The sequence below is a fragment of the Macaca fascicularis genome, chromosome 11, assembly GCF_037993035.2.
Source record: "Macaca fascicularis isolate 582-1 chromosome 11, T2T-MFA8v1.1".
Classification (NCBI taxonomy): domain Eukaryota; kingdom Metazoa; phylum Chordata; class Mammalia; order Primates; family Cercopithecidae; genus Macaca; species Macaca fascicularis.
In genome coordinates, this window is record NC_088385.1 from 136320491 (window position 1) to 136335594 (window position 15104).

Consider the following 15104-nt stretch of genomic DNA (forward strand, 5'->3'; position numbering starts at 1 on the left):
TCTCTTCCTCCCGATTGTTTACTCAGCTTGTTATGTGTTGTGCTCCCATCCCCGAAATTACACTCCGTTTCCTCACAGCAGTTTGCTACTCTCACAGAGATAAAGATTCTACTTTGATCCACCTTAGGGGAATGTGTCAAGCTTTATTACACCTGATTTCCACTGTTGTGTGTCTCCGGTGCAGAAGCAAGGGTGGATGTTGATGCTGTTGAAATGCTGTAAAATAAAGCAGGTTCACCAAGAGCAGCTATAATCAGGTAGGGCTACAGGCCCCTTTGATTTTTTTCTTTTTTTTTTGAGACGGTCTCTCTCTGTTGCCAGGCTGGAGTGCAGTGACGCGATCTCGGCTCACTGCAACCTCCGCCTCCCGAGTTCAAGGAATTCTCCTGCCTCAGCCTCCTGAATAGCTGGGCCTACAGGCGAGCGCCACCATGCCCGGCTAATTTTTGTACTTTTCAGTAGAGACGGGGTTTCACCATTTTGGCCAGAATGGTCTCAATCTCTTGACCTCGTGATGCCCCCGCCTCGGCCTGCCCCCTTTGATTTTTATCAGTGGACATGTCTGAAATATTTGGTGGAGACTGGTTTGTTCAGGACTGTTAATGAACGCTTGAACCTGTAAGTTGCAACAACAAGAACAAAAACCTTAGCAAATTTTTCAGGAATAATCCTTGAGCCCAAGTCAGCCTTCCTCCGAGTGTGTGAAGTGTGGCTGGCTTTAGGCGAGAGCAGCTCTCCCACCAGCTGCTCTGTGGGTTCTTACAGTGCTCCCAACCCCGAGGCTATCCCACTCCTAAGTGGCTGCAGGGGACATGGGCTGCTCTTGCTGCAGAGAGTCCACTGCCCTTCTCTGTAGTGACAATACACAGGTTGGCCCTGGGGGACCCTACTCCCCAAACTCCTCATTGAGTTCATGTGCTTTGAGATGACTTAGGGTTTGGACAACCAGTATGTTTGGATCCCTGGCTGCAGTGCTGGCCTCAAGGATAAGGAGGTGACCTAAATAGGTGCCATAAGCACACATCCCAGGATTTATACAGGAAAGCCCCAGAAGACAAACACTCTTTTCTATTGGATGTGAGCCAGTTCTGAGGCATCCATCTTGCTCCCACAATGACAGCTCTGTGAGAATGAAACTCATACAGAAGAGTGTCTATAGGGAAGAAAAAGTGAGAAAGAGTGGGGATAGGGGGAGAGAGAGAGAAGGAGGGAGAGGGAGAGAGGGGATGTTCCGGTGATGTATTTTGGAGTTCTAAATAAAACACCCTAAGCTAGCCCCAAGCTGGACTTTTCAATCATGTGACAATTTTTTTTAACTTGTTAATGTAGGTGGCATTTCCTATTATTTCCAACCTCTGAGAATCACAATGGATATTATTGCAAACATCTGAAATGCTTTCCCTGGGGACCTGTTGCCTTCTCGGAAAAAAACAACAACAACAACCGAGCATCACTGGAAGGCAGAAGAGAGCATATGCCTTTATGCAATTTACAATTCAACATGAATGAGTTTTCAGTAGATTTCCTGAGAGGAGGTTTTGATGTGGCTGGGGAAGCCCACACCAGCCTGTTGGGCTTTTGGCTGAGGAAAGAAGAGAAAGCAAATAAAAATAAAAAGACTGGGGCCTTTCAAGGCAGACCTTCTCCACTCAGAGGCTTTCCAGGGGCTGCACAGGTGGCTGTGACACATCTCTGAGAATCCCTTGGCTTTCTTTCTTAACAGCCTCCAAATGATGCCAAAACATCACATGTACCAGGTGGCTCTTTGTCAACATCTGTGATTCACAGAGCAGCACAATGACAACTGTGTGAGCTGTGGGTTTTGATTTCTAAGTTGTGCATCGGGCTTTAGGGCTTATTGGTGGATGTAAAATAAATGCTGTGAGGTTTTTCATTTTTCGTTGCACCCTTTATATTTCCAAGGGTGGTTTCATGAGTCATTCTCAGAAACAAGGGGAGGGAAAACATTTCTTTCTCCAGAGTTCCAGCCCAAGTCGCAAGCTTGCATCTCATTGGCTCTGATTGGATAATGTGTCTGTCTCTGAGCCAGTGGCATGTCCAGAATTTGCAATGCTCTGATTGGCCACCCTGAATCACAGGGCCACTCCTGGAGGCTGGAAGTGTGGCCACAAGCTGAAAGAACCGCCTCCTATTCCTCTTCCTCATGACATTTCCTCTGCTGGCAGGGCAGACTGGGCACAGGCTCATCCTTCAGGTATTACACCCCCAGGGAAACCTTGAGTGATGTGGTTATGTTTTCCCTTCAGCGTTTAAACTACGTGAGGCAGCTTTAGGCTAAACTTAACACTAGGCACACAGTAGTTGCTCAAGAAATGTTTGCTGTCAAACATATTTGAGCAAATGTTTGCTGACAGCCAACATTTCTTGACCACCTACTATGTGCCTTGTGTTAAGCTTAGCCTAAAGCTGCTGCATGCAGCTTAAGTTTGGCTCAAAGATTTCTCCATGCCTACTGAACAGTAACCTAACTGCATGTTCAACCATGCTGCAACCTGCTTTTGTACCAATTGCTGAGTGTCAACAATTACAGGTAGCCAATACTTCAAACCATGTTCAAATACAGCAAATGCTGAGCCGTAACTAATCTGGCTGCATCTGCACCTCACTCTGTTTTCTGTGGTCCACTTTCCTTTTTCTGTCTATAAATGTCATCTGACCACATAGCAGCTCCAGAGTTGCTCTGAACCTGTTCAGATACTGGGGGTTCCCTAATTTGTGAATCATCATTTACTCAATTAAACTCTGTTATATTTAATTTGTTTAAGGTTTTCCTTTCAACACTAGTGTTGACTGATAGCCAGGAGGACAATGCTTGCTAGAGCTTTTGGTCCAGTGGCCCTGCTTCTGTGGGAACTCAGCTGGTGGGTGCAGCCTCCTGTGGTCCCAGGAAGCATTTGGATGGCAGGCAGGTATTGTTACCCACCCCTGCCACTGGTAACCAGACAAGTCACTCCTGCTAGAGCTTCTGGCTCAGTGGTCCTACTTTTGCCTAAATTTGCCAAGGGGCACAGCCTCCTGTTGCTCTGAAAACATGTGGATGGCTGGGTAGGGAACTCCACCCTCTCTTGCCTCCCAGAGCCAGACGTGTCACACCCAGAGAGCTTCCAACACAGCAGTCCTGTTTCCACCTGAGCTCTATGGACACACAAAACCCCATATTTCCCCAGGGAGCATATGGACAGCAGATTAGGACCAACCTGGCAAGTATACAGCTTGTCTGCCAATTGCGGCTCCTGCCTGAGGGAGCCTCATGGACCAGAATACTGAACAAAAGAAATACGGGCATGAAAACAATAATCAGAGGGGGCTCCTGAGAGACCCAGGAGCAGACTAGACTTGAAGCCAGTCAACTGAACCCACCTTATACCATAATCAAACCCCCTAGAACGTTCATCAAATAAGAAAAAAGCAAAAAAACCCATCCAAAGGACCCAACTTCAAATATTGAAGAAATATCAGCCCACACAAATGAGAAAGAGCAAACACAAAACTCTGGCAACTAAAAAAGCGAGAGTGCCTTTTGTCTTCTAAATGACTACACTAGTTCCCTGGCAAAGGTTCTTAACGAGGCTGAAATGGCTGAAATGATATAAATAGAATTCAGAATATGGATAGAAACAAAGATCACTGAGATTAAAGAGAACATCAAAACCCAATCTAAGGAAATTAAGAATCACAATAAAATGATATAGGAACAAAATAGCCGTTATAAAAAAGAAGCAAACTGATGTGATAGAGCTTAAAAAACACACTACAAGAATTAAATAATGCAATCGCAAGTGTTAAAAGCAGAGTTGACCTAGCTGAAAAAATCTCAGAGCTTGAGGGCTGGCTGTCTGAAATAATTCAGTCAAACAAAAATAAAGGAAGAAAATGAAGAAGAACAAACAAAGCCTCTGAAGAAGGCGTGTGGGATTATGTAAAGTGACCAAATCTCCAACTCATTGGTATCCCTGAAAGAGACAGGGAGAAAGCAAGCAGCTTGGAAAACATATTTCAGGATATCATCCATGAAAACTTCCCCAACTTCACTAGAGACACCAAAATTCAAATTCAGGAAATGTAGAGCACCCCTGTGAGATATTACAGAAGAAGAACATCCCCAAGACACAATCATCAGATCATCCAAGGTCAAAATGAAAGGAAAAATGTTAAGGGCAGCTAGAGAGAAGGGGCAGGTCACCTACAAAGGGAACCCCACCAGGCCAACCGTGGACCTTTCAGCAGAAACCCTACATGCTGGAAGAGATTGGGGTCCTATATTCGACATTCATAAAGAAAAAAATTTTCAACCATAAATTTCATATCCAAACTAATCTTCATAAGTGAAGGAGAAATAAGTCCCTTTTTCAGACAAGCAAGTGCTGAGATAATTTGTTACCACCAGCCCTGCCTGACGAGAGTTACTGGAAGGAGCACTAAATATGGAAAGGAAAGACCATTTCCAGCCAATTTGAAAAAACACTTAAATACACAGAACAGTGACATTAGAAAGCAACAACACAAGTCTATGACTAACAACACCAAGACAGGATCAAATCTGCACATATCAATACTAACTTTGAATGTAAATGGGCTAAATGCCTCAATTAAAAGGCACAGAATAGCAAGCTGGATAAAGAAACAAGACTTAATGGTATGCTGTCTTTAAGAGACCCATCTCACATGTAGTGACATCCATTGGCTCAAAATAAAGGGATGGAGAAAAATCTACCAAAGAAATGGAAAACAGAAAAAAAGCAAGAGTTACAATCCTAATTTCAGAAAAAAAACTGACTTTAAACCAACAAAGATAAAAAAAGAAGGGCATTATATAGTACATGGTTCAATTCAATAAGACTTAATTATCCTAACTATACCTGCAGCCAATACAGAAGCATCCAAATTCATAAAGCAAGTTCTTAGAGACCTAGGAAGAGACTTAGATCCCCATACAATAATAGTGGGAAATTTCAACATCCCATTGACAGTATTAGACAAATCACTGAAGCAGAAAATTAACACAGATATTCAGGACCTGAACTCAACACTTCACCAAATGAACCTCATAGACATCTACAAAACTCTCCACCCCTAAATAATAGAATATACATTCTTCTCATTACCACGTGGCACATACTCCAAAATCAACCACATAATCAGACATAAAACAATCCTTAGCAAATTCCAAAAAAAATAGAAACCATACCAACCACACTCTCAGACCACAGCACAATAAAAATAGAAATAAATATAAGGAAAATCACTCAAAATCATAAAATTACATGAAGTTAAACAACCTACTCCTGAATGACCTACCCCTTCCTTACACCACATATGAAATTAAGTCAAGATGGATTAAATACTTAAATGTAGATCTAAAAACTATAAAAACCCTGGAAGATAACCTAAGAAATACCATTCTGGACATAGAACTTGGCAAAGATTTCATGATGAAGATGGCAAAAGCAATTGCAACAAAAACAAAAATTGACAAACAGGATCTAATTAAAGTTAAGAGCATCTGCAGAGCAAAAGAAACTCAACAGAGTAAACAGAACCTACAAACAGAATGGAAAAAATATCTGCAAACTAAGCATCTGACAAGGGTTTCATATCCTACACCTGTAAGCAACATAGACAATTTTACAAGCAAAAACCAACCCCACTAAAAAGTGAGCAAAGGACATGAACAGACATTTTCAAAAGAAGACATATATACAGCCAATAAGCATATGAGAAAATGCTTAACATCGCTAGTCACTAGAGAAAAGTAAATCCAAATCACAATGAGATACCATCTCACACTAGTCAGATGGCCTATTAAAAAGTCAAAAAAAAAAAAAAAAAAGGCATATGCTGGTGAGGTTGTGGAGAAAAGGGAATGCTTATACGGTGCAAATTGGGAATGCAAATTAGTTCAGCCACTATGGAAAGCAGTTTGGTGATTCCTCAAAGAGCTAAAAACAGAACTACCATTCAATCCAGCAATCCTATTATTGGATATATACCCAAAGGAATATAAATCATTCTACTGTAAAGATACATGCATGTGAATGTTCATTGCTACACTGTTCACAATAGCAAAGACACAAAATTAACCTAAATGACCATCCATGCTAGACTGGATAAAGAAAATGTGGTACATATACACCATGGAACACTATGCAGCCATAAAAGAGAATGAGATCATGTCCTTTGCAGGGACATGGATGGAGCTGGAGGTGATTATCCTAACTAACATAGGAATAGAAAACCAAATACTGCATGTTCTTGCTTACAAGTGGGAGATCAACAAGGAGAACACATGGATACTAGGAGGGGAACAACATACACTGGGGTCTATGGGAGAGTGGAGGGTGGGAGGGGGAGAGGATCAGAAAAAAATACCTCTTGAGTACTGTGCTTATTACCTGGGTGATGAAATTATCTGTACGTCAAAGCTCTGTGACACGCAGGTGACCTATTAATATATAACAAACCTGTACATGTACCCCCAACCTGAAATGAAAGTTTAAAACACACACAAAAAACAAAACAAACAAAAAACTCCCCACTACTGTTGTGATAAGAATAGAGTGGTGAACAAAGTGGACTCAAATAGCACTGCCCTCACGGAGTTTAGGTTCCAACGAGGACAGTCAGACAATGAATATAGCCCTGCCCTCACGGAGCTTAGATTCCAACGAGGACAGTCAGACAATGAATACAGCCCTGCCCTCATGGAGCTTAGGTTCCAATGAGACAGTCAGACAATGAATACAGCACTGCCCTCATGGAGCTTAGGTTCCAAGGAGGACAGTCAGACAACGAATAGAGCCCTGCCCTCACAGAGCTTACATTCCAACATTCCAACGAGGACAGTCAGACAATGAATACAGCCCTGCCCTCACGGAGCTTACATTCCAACGAGGACAGTCAGACAATGAATACAGCTCTGCCCTCACGGAGCTTAGGTTCCAATGAGGACAGTCAGACAATGAATATAGCACTGCCCTCACGGAGCTTAGGTTCCAAGGAGGACACTCAGACAACGAATACAGCCCTGCCCTCACGGAGCTTACATTCCAACGAGGACAGTCAGACAATGAATACAGCCCTGCCCTCACAGAGCTTAGGTTCCAAGGAGGACAGTCAGACGATGAATACAATAAACAAAAATATAGTGTATCTCTGAATACATAAACATATGCTATGTATGACATATATGCATATATAAATAGAAGTTCAGCAGGGATGGGGAAGGCAGTGCTGTGGGTGTCTGTGAAGATTTTGCTGATGCTGCTCAGGAAAGGCCTTGGGGAGAAGATGAGGTGAGGGAGCCGTGCAGGCATCTAGGGAAAGAAATTTAAAGGCAGAGGGAGGGGAGGGGATGCCTGTACTGTTACAGAAGCGGCCAAGACTTCAGTGTGACCAGAGTGGAGGGAACCAGAGGGGCTGTGCCTAGCGTGAGGTCAGCGTTACAGCCGGTGTGGCTGCAAAGGTTTGATTCTGTCTCTGTAAACACTTTGGCTTTTCCTTTGAGGAGGGGAAGCCAGTGCATTTTTTTTCATAAAAAAAGTATTGATCCATAATAAATATATATATTTTGGGGTCCACGTGGCTATTTAATACATTCATACAATTTGTAAAGATCAAATCAGTGTAACTAAGATAACCTCCACCTAAGGTGTTTGTTGTTTCTTTATGCTAGGAACGTTTGTATTATTCTCTAGCTATTTTGAAATATGTAATAGATTGTTGTAAACTGTCGTCACCCAACTGATCTATCTAACATGAGGTTAGATAGATCTCTAACCTCATGATTAGACTGATTTCTTCTATCAAACTGCACATCCGTGTCCACTCATCAGCCTGGAGGTCATCATGTGAGAGAAGTGGGAGGGGCCAAGCAGAGGGGTGACATGATCAGATCGCCTGTGGCTGCCCTGGCTGTGGCACTAAAGAGGGGTTATGGGAGAGGAGGCAAGCATGGGACCTAGGACACCAGCCAGGTGGTCAATGCTTTGATTGAGGTGACTGTTTCTGGGATCGGGGTGGTGGCAGGACCTGTGGAGGAGGACTGGATCCTGGCTATCCTTGGAAGGCATTGCCAACAGGACTTGCTGAAGGCTTGGATGTGCAGAGAGGGGAGAATGAGCCTAGATATTGGCTGGAGCCAGTCAAGGAAGTTGCCCTGTGCTGATGTGAAGAAGATTCTGGAATGAGTAGGCAGGAGTGCTGTATGATGTCATGTGTTCCTGCTGCCCTGTTGCTTTCTGACATCTCTGCCTTCTCTCTAAAACCTTAAGGATGGGGCTTGTCCATCTCATTTGTGCGGTCCTAGAGTTTTGAACAGTATCTAGCACTTAGTGGAAATTAGATTCGCATTTGTTGACTGTGTTTTAAGTGAGCAAAAATGCTCCGTGAAGATTTGCTTCAGAGCAGCGTGGTTACACCAGTTCCTGTCTGGGTATTGTCCTGTGCTCCGGCCCTGGCTGGGACTCATGCGGAAAGAGTCTCCCGGAGCCTCGTGAAGCCCTTCTCATTGTCCCGGGCTTTTGTTGGCAGCCTCCTCCTTCAAGGAGGTGCCTGCTACATCTGTCACCGCAGCCCTGGCTCTGGAGTGGGTGGTGGCAGCCTGAGGAACCCATTTACCTCCTGCAGGCTGGAAGTGTTCTATGAGGTTCCTGGCAGAGCAAGACTCCATCTCCTCGACCTCCTCCATCCGTCTCCCAGTGTGCCTTTGTTTTGAATCATTTTTGCACTCAATTTAAGAGGCCGAGACGAAGGAAGGAGGGGTGAGCGCTGTTCATCCACATCCCTAGCTCACGTGGAATTTTGTGGGCTGAGCAGAGGAATAGAGAACGATTTCCTCTTTCTCCCTTGGCCAGTATTGTAAATCAAAGCTGGGAGTAGTTGTATAACTTATACCACCATTGATTTCACACAAATGCTGTGTGCTATAGAATCATCCCGGAGTGTGTGGCCACACACCCATCCATCTAGGCACTGGGGCTCCCTCCCCTCTTCTCCCTGGCCTGGGGTGGCTGGAGGGTAAGCTGGTCCCTGCCTCCTGCCGCAATCTCCCTGGGGATCTGGGAAGAGGCCAAGGGCATTCGGCAAACACAGAGTGTCAAGGGACAGCCTCCCAGACTCGGAGTCATCAGCCAGAGCAGTTTTTCATTCTGTCCAATATTTGTGCCAGGGAGAGTCTCCTGATTTAAGTGGCAGGATAACCAGAATGGGATGGGAGCGATCCTGTGGGACCCAGAGGTCCCAGAGGTCCCAAGCTGGTCCAGGAGCACAGAAGCTGACATGACAGCAGGTTTCTGCAGGGGCGGGGAGGTGTCAACTTGCCTTAATCACGTCTTCATCAGACGATCTACACTCCACAGACTCCACCAGCTCTGTCACTGTGCCGTCGTCCTCCACGGAGACCACTTTCACCGGGACGGCCACCGTCTTCCCCGTGAGGATGGCTGTGTTCAGAATTTCTGCCTCCTGGAAGACCAAACACACCCTTCCATCACATCCCCTCCTGAGATGGCCCAGCCCCCAGGAGTATGCCACCTGCCTTTCCTCAGCTGCCCTGCAAACACCACTGGCCTCTTCTGCAGGCTCAGAAATCCCGACGGGCAGCACCCACCGGGTGACCGTGGCAGCCAAGGGATCATGCTCTGTCCTCACCCAGATTCCTGCAGGGCAACTATGATGGCGAAGGGGTGGAGGACAGAAAAAGTGGTGGAGAAAATTTATTACTAATATTGTGTTTGGCGAACAATTATGTGTCAGGCGCCTTTGTAAGTGCTTTAAAAATATCGGCTCATCAATCCTCATAGCATCCTGATAAGACAAACATTCTTCTTCTTCCCAGTTTACAGAATGGCACAGAGAGGTTTTGTGACTTGCCCAGGGTCACCCAGGTAGAAATCAATGAAGGCAGGATTTGAGGCTGGGAAGTCCAGCTCCCGAGTCCATGCATCAGCTAACTCAAACAGGTCTAAACATGGACACAACGATGGTGGCTTCAGCAGCCGATGGATGGCTAGAGGGGCCTGGTGTTGTGCAAGAAGCTTAGATGAGCAGCACTGCACCGCCAGTGTGTGGCATGTGGGGGAGACAAAGGCAGGGAGAGAGCCCTCGCTCTCCGTGCTCTCTTGCTCTGGCTTTCTTTCGCTCTGTTTCAATTTTCCAGGCTTTTATTGGGTCCTGGCCTCCAGACGTGTCTGGAATGTTATTGTGGCTCCAGCAGCACTCCCACATCCCCACTGATGTGATCCACGCTGCACCACACACATCCACACTCACCCCAACATGCATTTTGCTGCAAACCCTTTTTTCATAGAGCAGCTCAAGACGTGTGTCTTTAGGGGTGTCCCAGCTTGCCCTGAGTATCTGCTTTCAGAATGAAGAACGCCCTGAACCTTTCCCCTTAGTAGCACCTAACAGTTGCTGTTTTACTTATAGTTATTTAATCCCTTTATCTCTCTTCCAGACTCTAAGCTCCATGGGGCTGTATCTGCTTTCTGCTCACCAGCACCTAGCACAGAGCTTAGCTACAATGAACGGTGTTAATATTTGTTGAGTGCATAAATAGGACTCAACAGGGAAAGGACTGGGATTCGCGTCCTCACCTTCTTGCTCCCCAGCTCCTCACACTCTATGCATGAATCCCTTTTTTTCAGGCACACCTATGCCTCGGTGGTGCTTCCCAGACATGGAGCATCTCTGGATCTCATGACACCCTGCATCTCTCTCTCCAATGTACCCATGCTCATCCTTAGTTACTCTTCTAGAATTCTTGTGATTTTTTAATTGGTAGGGGCCTGAGAGATCATAGGAGCCTATTTTTTTAGACAAAAAAAACTGAGCCTCAATACCTGGTAAGTGAATCTCATTCTTCTCTGCAGAGATTGCATTTTCTATCACAAAAACGTAGAAGTCCCAATATAAACGCACATCTCTGTATAATACAACTTCCAAGTCCTAGTGCACGATGTTCTTTGCTCAGTTTCAGCTCATCACATGCCAGTGGTGTCCCTAAGAGGTGTTTTATCAACATGCCACATTGCATTTCTTCTGTTAACTCTGTATCTGTCTTTTCCTTGACAGAATAACAGCAAAAGGTCTGGGTGGGTGCTAGGAGCTGGTTAGGGTGGATCTAACACAACTGTCATTTTACTTTCACTCGTAGTTATTCAATCACTTTATTTTCCTTCTAAGACTGCGAGCTCAGTAGGGCTGTATCCATGTCATTTTGAGAGATGAGCTTGCAAAGATTCTTGTTACTTTGATTTTCATGTGGAATGTAAAATGCCTGTTAATAGAATGCCAGCAGAAGGAATAGAAGTTTATCATCCTAAAATGACATAACTATTTTCCTTATGTTAACTATTTCTTAGATAAGATCTTATTTTTTCTTTATGGGATGAGATTTGTCTATAACCCGTTCACTGGGGTTAGGCTTTGGATGTAGCAATACATATACTGTTCATTATTTTAATTCTAACAGACAAGACTCCAATTTGGAATGCTCCCAAATTTCAGAGACCATGCTTTAAACTGTTGGAATATGCATAGGCCTTCAAAGTCCCGTTATCCATATACTTTTTCTCCTCTATGGGTTCCCAGCCTGATTTTATTTTAATTCGAATAAAAACATAGCACAAAAATGAAGAGGCAAAATCAGTATATGATGCCATTTCCTGCTGCTCCAGGCAGGAAAAATTAGCTTTAATGGCAAAAATCACCATTACTTTTGCACCAACCTAATATTTTTTTTCTACTCTAAAGGGTGAGGATCAAAAGGAACAAGTAGTACTCTGGGAAAAAGTGGAACAATGCTGTTTAACTTTCTGGCCGAGACTGGCTCATCACAAAAGAGAGAGACAGACCAGGGAGCAGTGTGGCCACTTCTGACATCAGTCTCGGGGAACACAATTTCTCACATTCGTGGTAAAAAGTGAAGAGCACCTCTACTCCAACGATAAAATCCAAAGGCCTTTCATGTTTTTGCACATTCAGGTTAATATAATGAGAAATGACGCTGGGAGTGACTGATGAGCAGCTGCAAGCCCATATGTCTGGGGTGTTGCCTTTTTCTCTGAATAGCATATGTCTTTCTGCCCACAAAGATCTCAGTGGGGCTGAGTGACTGAGCCTTCAGGCTTGGTATTTCCCTGCCTCCTCTGTGTATTTCCAATTCTTTGACGTCAAGAATTTTCTCTTTTGCACAGCTTTGCTTTTTCCAGGAGGCGAATGGTAAGGGGATGACTCACAAAAGTCTTTAATTTAGATAAGAGGAGGACGAAGGAGATCCTTGTTCAGGGGCAGAAGTACCTGCAAAGCCTTAGCTTTGCTTGAGATATGACCTATAACTGCTCAATTTTTGGACCCCAGAAAACCCTTGAAAGCTCAGCTTCCTTATTGCTGTGTGTTCACCTTATCACAGCACCTCAGAGCCTAGGAAATAAAGGCACAGACTCTTTAGAAAACATATCTCCTTCCCATCAGCCAATCATAATCCTTATTGTCACTTCATACACCCTTTCTGCTACTTGGGCATTATCTGTGTGCCAGTAAGGATCTCTGACAAAGCACTACAGAACTTTCGGCACTCCAGAGTCGAGGAGGAGGTAGAATAGCAGAGAATAGACTGGACGTGGCACTGAGAAAGGTATAACCATTAAAGTGAGGTTTCAGATATTTTTCCTGGGGGCTGACTCACTGTCATCCATTATAGGGAAACAATAACAGTCCCTGTCTTGCTGGAGAAATAACGAGCCATGTCTTAGTTTGAGCCAGCCTGGAAATAGATCCTGGGACAAAGATTCAAGAGAAATTTATCTGGGACATTCAGGAAACTTCAATAGGAGAGTGTGCAGGCGACACAGGGAAAAGGAGGCTACTAACAAGTTGTGTAGATTAAACCAGTTACCACAGTGGGCACCTGGAGCTGATCCTGCAGAGGATGATGAAATATATTATATATTCTGTGTGTGTCTTAGTCCATTTGTATTGCTATAAGGAAATACCAGGCTGGGTGCAGTGGCTCACACCTGCAATCCCAGCCCTTTGGGAGGCTGAGGCAGGTGGATCACTTGAACTCAGGAGTTCGAGAACAGCCTGGGCAATACGGTGAGACCCTGTCTCCACAAACAAATAGAAAAAAGTTTATGCAGCTGTGATGGTACATGCCTGTAGTCCCAGCTACTTGAATGGCTGAGGTAGAAGGATCACCTGAGCCCAGTGAGGTCAAGGCTGCAGTGAGTCATGGTTGTGCCACTGCACTACAGCCTGGGCAACAGAGCGAGGCGTTTTCTCAAAACAAACAAACAACAAACAAACCCAAACAAAAAAACCTAGAGAGGCTGGGTATTTATAAGAAAAAACAATTTGTTTGGTTCATGATTCTGCTGGCTGGAAGACTGGGTATCCCGAGAAAGCCTTGTGGAGGAGGGCGAAGGGAGCAGGCATGTGCAGAGATCACTCAGCAGTAGAGGAAGCAAGGGAGAAGAACAGGGGAAGTGCCAGGCTCTTAACAACACTGAGAACTCCATCGCTGCCCCAAGCCTACTGCAACCAGAGAGGGACTTTACCTACTCATGAGGGACTCATTCCCGTGGCCCAAATACCTCCCATGGCCCTACCTCCAACACTGGGGATCACATTTCAACATGAGGTTTGTGAGAACAGACATTCCAACCATAGCAGTGTGTAAATGTGTATGTATTTCAATGGATTGAAATATATTATGATGTATTTCCCCGCAAGGAAATTCTCTAGAATATATACCTAAGAATAATTTCATTGAGGGCTGAGGGAGCTGGGGTATTTATACACCAAATCCTGAGTGCTGCTCCTAAACAGACCACTGCTTAGCACTTCCAGCCCACTGCATGTGCAGGCAAAACAGACTTCTACTGTTTCAAAGGAAGCTCCCGATGGAGGGTGGCACTTGGACCTGGTCAGGAGCACACTGCTGTGCTAGGGTACAAGGGAAATATGTAGGGCCCTGACCGAGTCTGCTACATCACTAAAGTAATCTGTCGTGCGGTGATCTGATGGATTGGAGCTAGAATTAGAGTGTTTCTTTATTTTGATTTTTGTTTTTCAAATTTCCTCATGTTTCCGGTATCCTGATTTTGTGCTTCAAGTATCAGCATAGTCATTTATTCATGTTTACCTTTGAAAATTAATTTTAAAACAGAGACGAGGAAAATAATGGATAGAGAAAAACATTGTACAAGGGAAGTTTTAAAACACTTAAAGAGATTGATCTCTGTGTTAGACAGTTTGTTGCCCATTGAATGCCTGTTTTCCCTTTTTTTCCTAACAAAACCCCAATTTCATTTGTGGCTGTAACATGCCTAAATAAAATGACTATAGTTTTTGGCTGCCCTTAATCTGTGGCACATTTCTGGCCCAGAAGATATCAATAAAAGTCATTTAGCAAGACTTCCAGAAAATTTTGTGAAAAAACAAAAACTCAAAAGAAGACAGACATGCAGCCAACAATCATATAAAAAACTCAACATCATTGATCACTAGAGAAATGCAAATCAAAAGCACAATGAGATACCATCTCACACCAGTCAGAATAGCTATTATTAAAAAGATTTTTTAAAAACCACAGATGCTGGTGACATTGTGGGGTAAAGGGAATACTTATACACTGTGGGTAGCAGTGTCAATTAGTTCAACCTTTGTGGAAGACAGTGTGGCAATTCCTCAAAGAGATAAAAACAGATATACATTTGACCCAGCAATCCCATTACCAAGTATATAGGCAAAGGAATATAAATCATTCTACCATAAAGACGCACGCATGTGCATGTATATTGCAGCAGTATTCACAATAGCAAAGACATGAAATCTACCATCGACTAGATGTCCATCAATGGTAGACTGGATAGAGAAAATGTGATACATATACACCATGGAATACTATGCAGTCATAAAAAAGAACGAGATCATGTCCTTTGCAGGGACATGGTTGGAGCTGGAGGCCATTATCCTTGGCAAACTGACACAGGAACAGAAAACAACATACCACATGTTCTCGCTTATAAGTGGGAGCTAAATGATGAGAACACACGGACACATAGAGGGGAACAAAACAC

At 44.1% G+C, this 15104-nt stretch overlaps 1 protein-coding gene across 2 annotated transcripts in view; it reads right to left on the bottom strand.

The window, feature by feature from the left end:
• The window catches only part of TMEM132D (transmembrane protein 132D), an 825450-nt gene that overhangs the window by 134444 nt on the left and 675902 nt on the right, over positions 1-15104 (bottom strand). For both annotated transcript variants that reach the window (XM_005572614.5, XM_005572613.5), the window contains one exon: positions 9340-9483. In XM_005572614.5, the coding sequence (XP_005572671.2) occupies positions 9340-9483 (144 nt within the window). The remainder of the gene's footprint in view (positions 1-9339; positions 9484-15104) is intronic.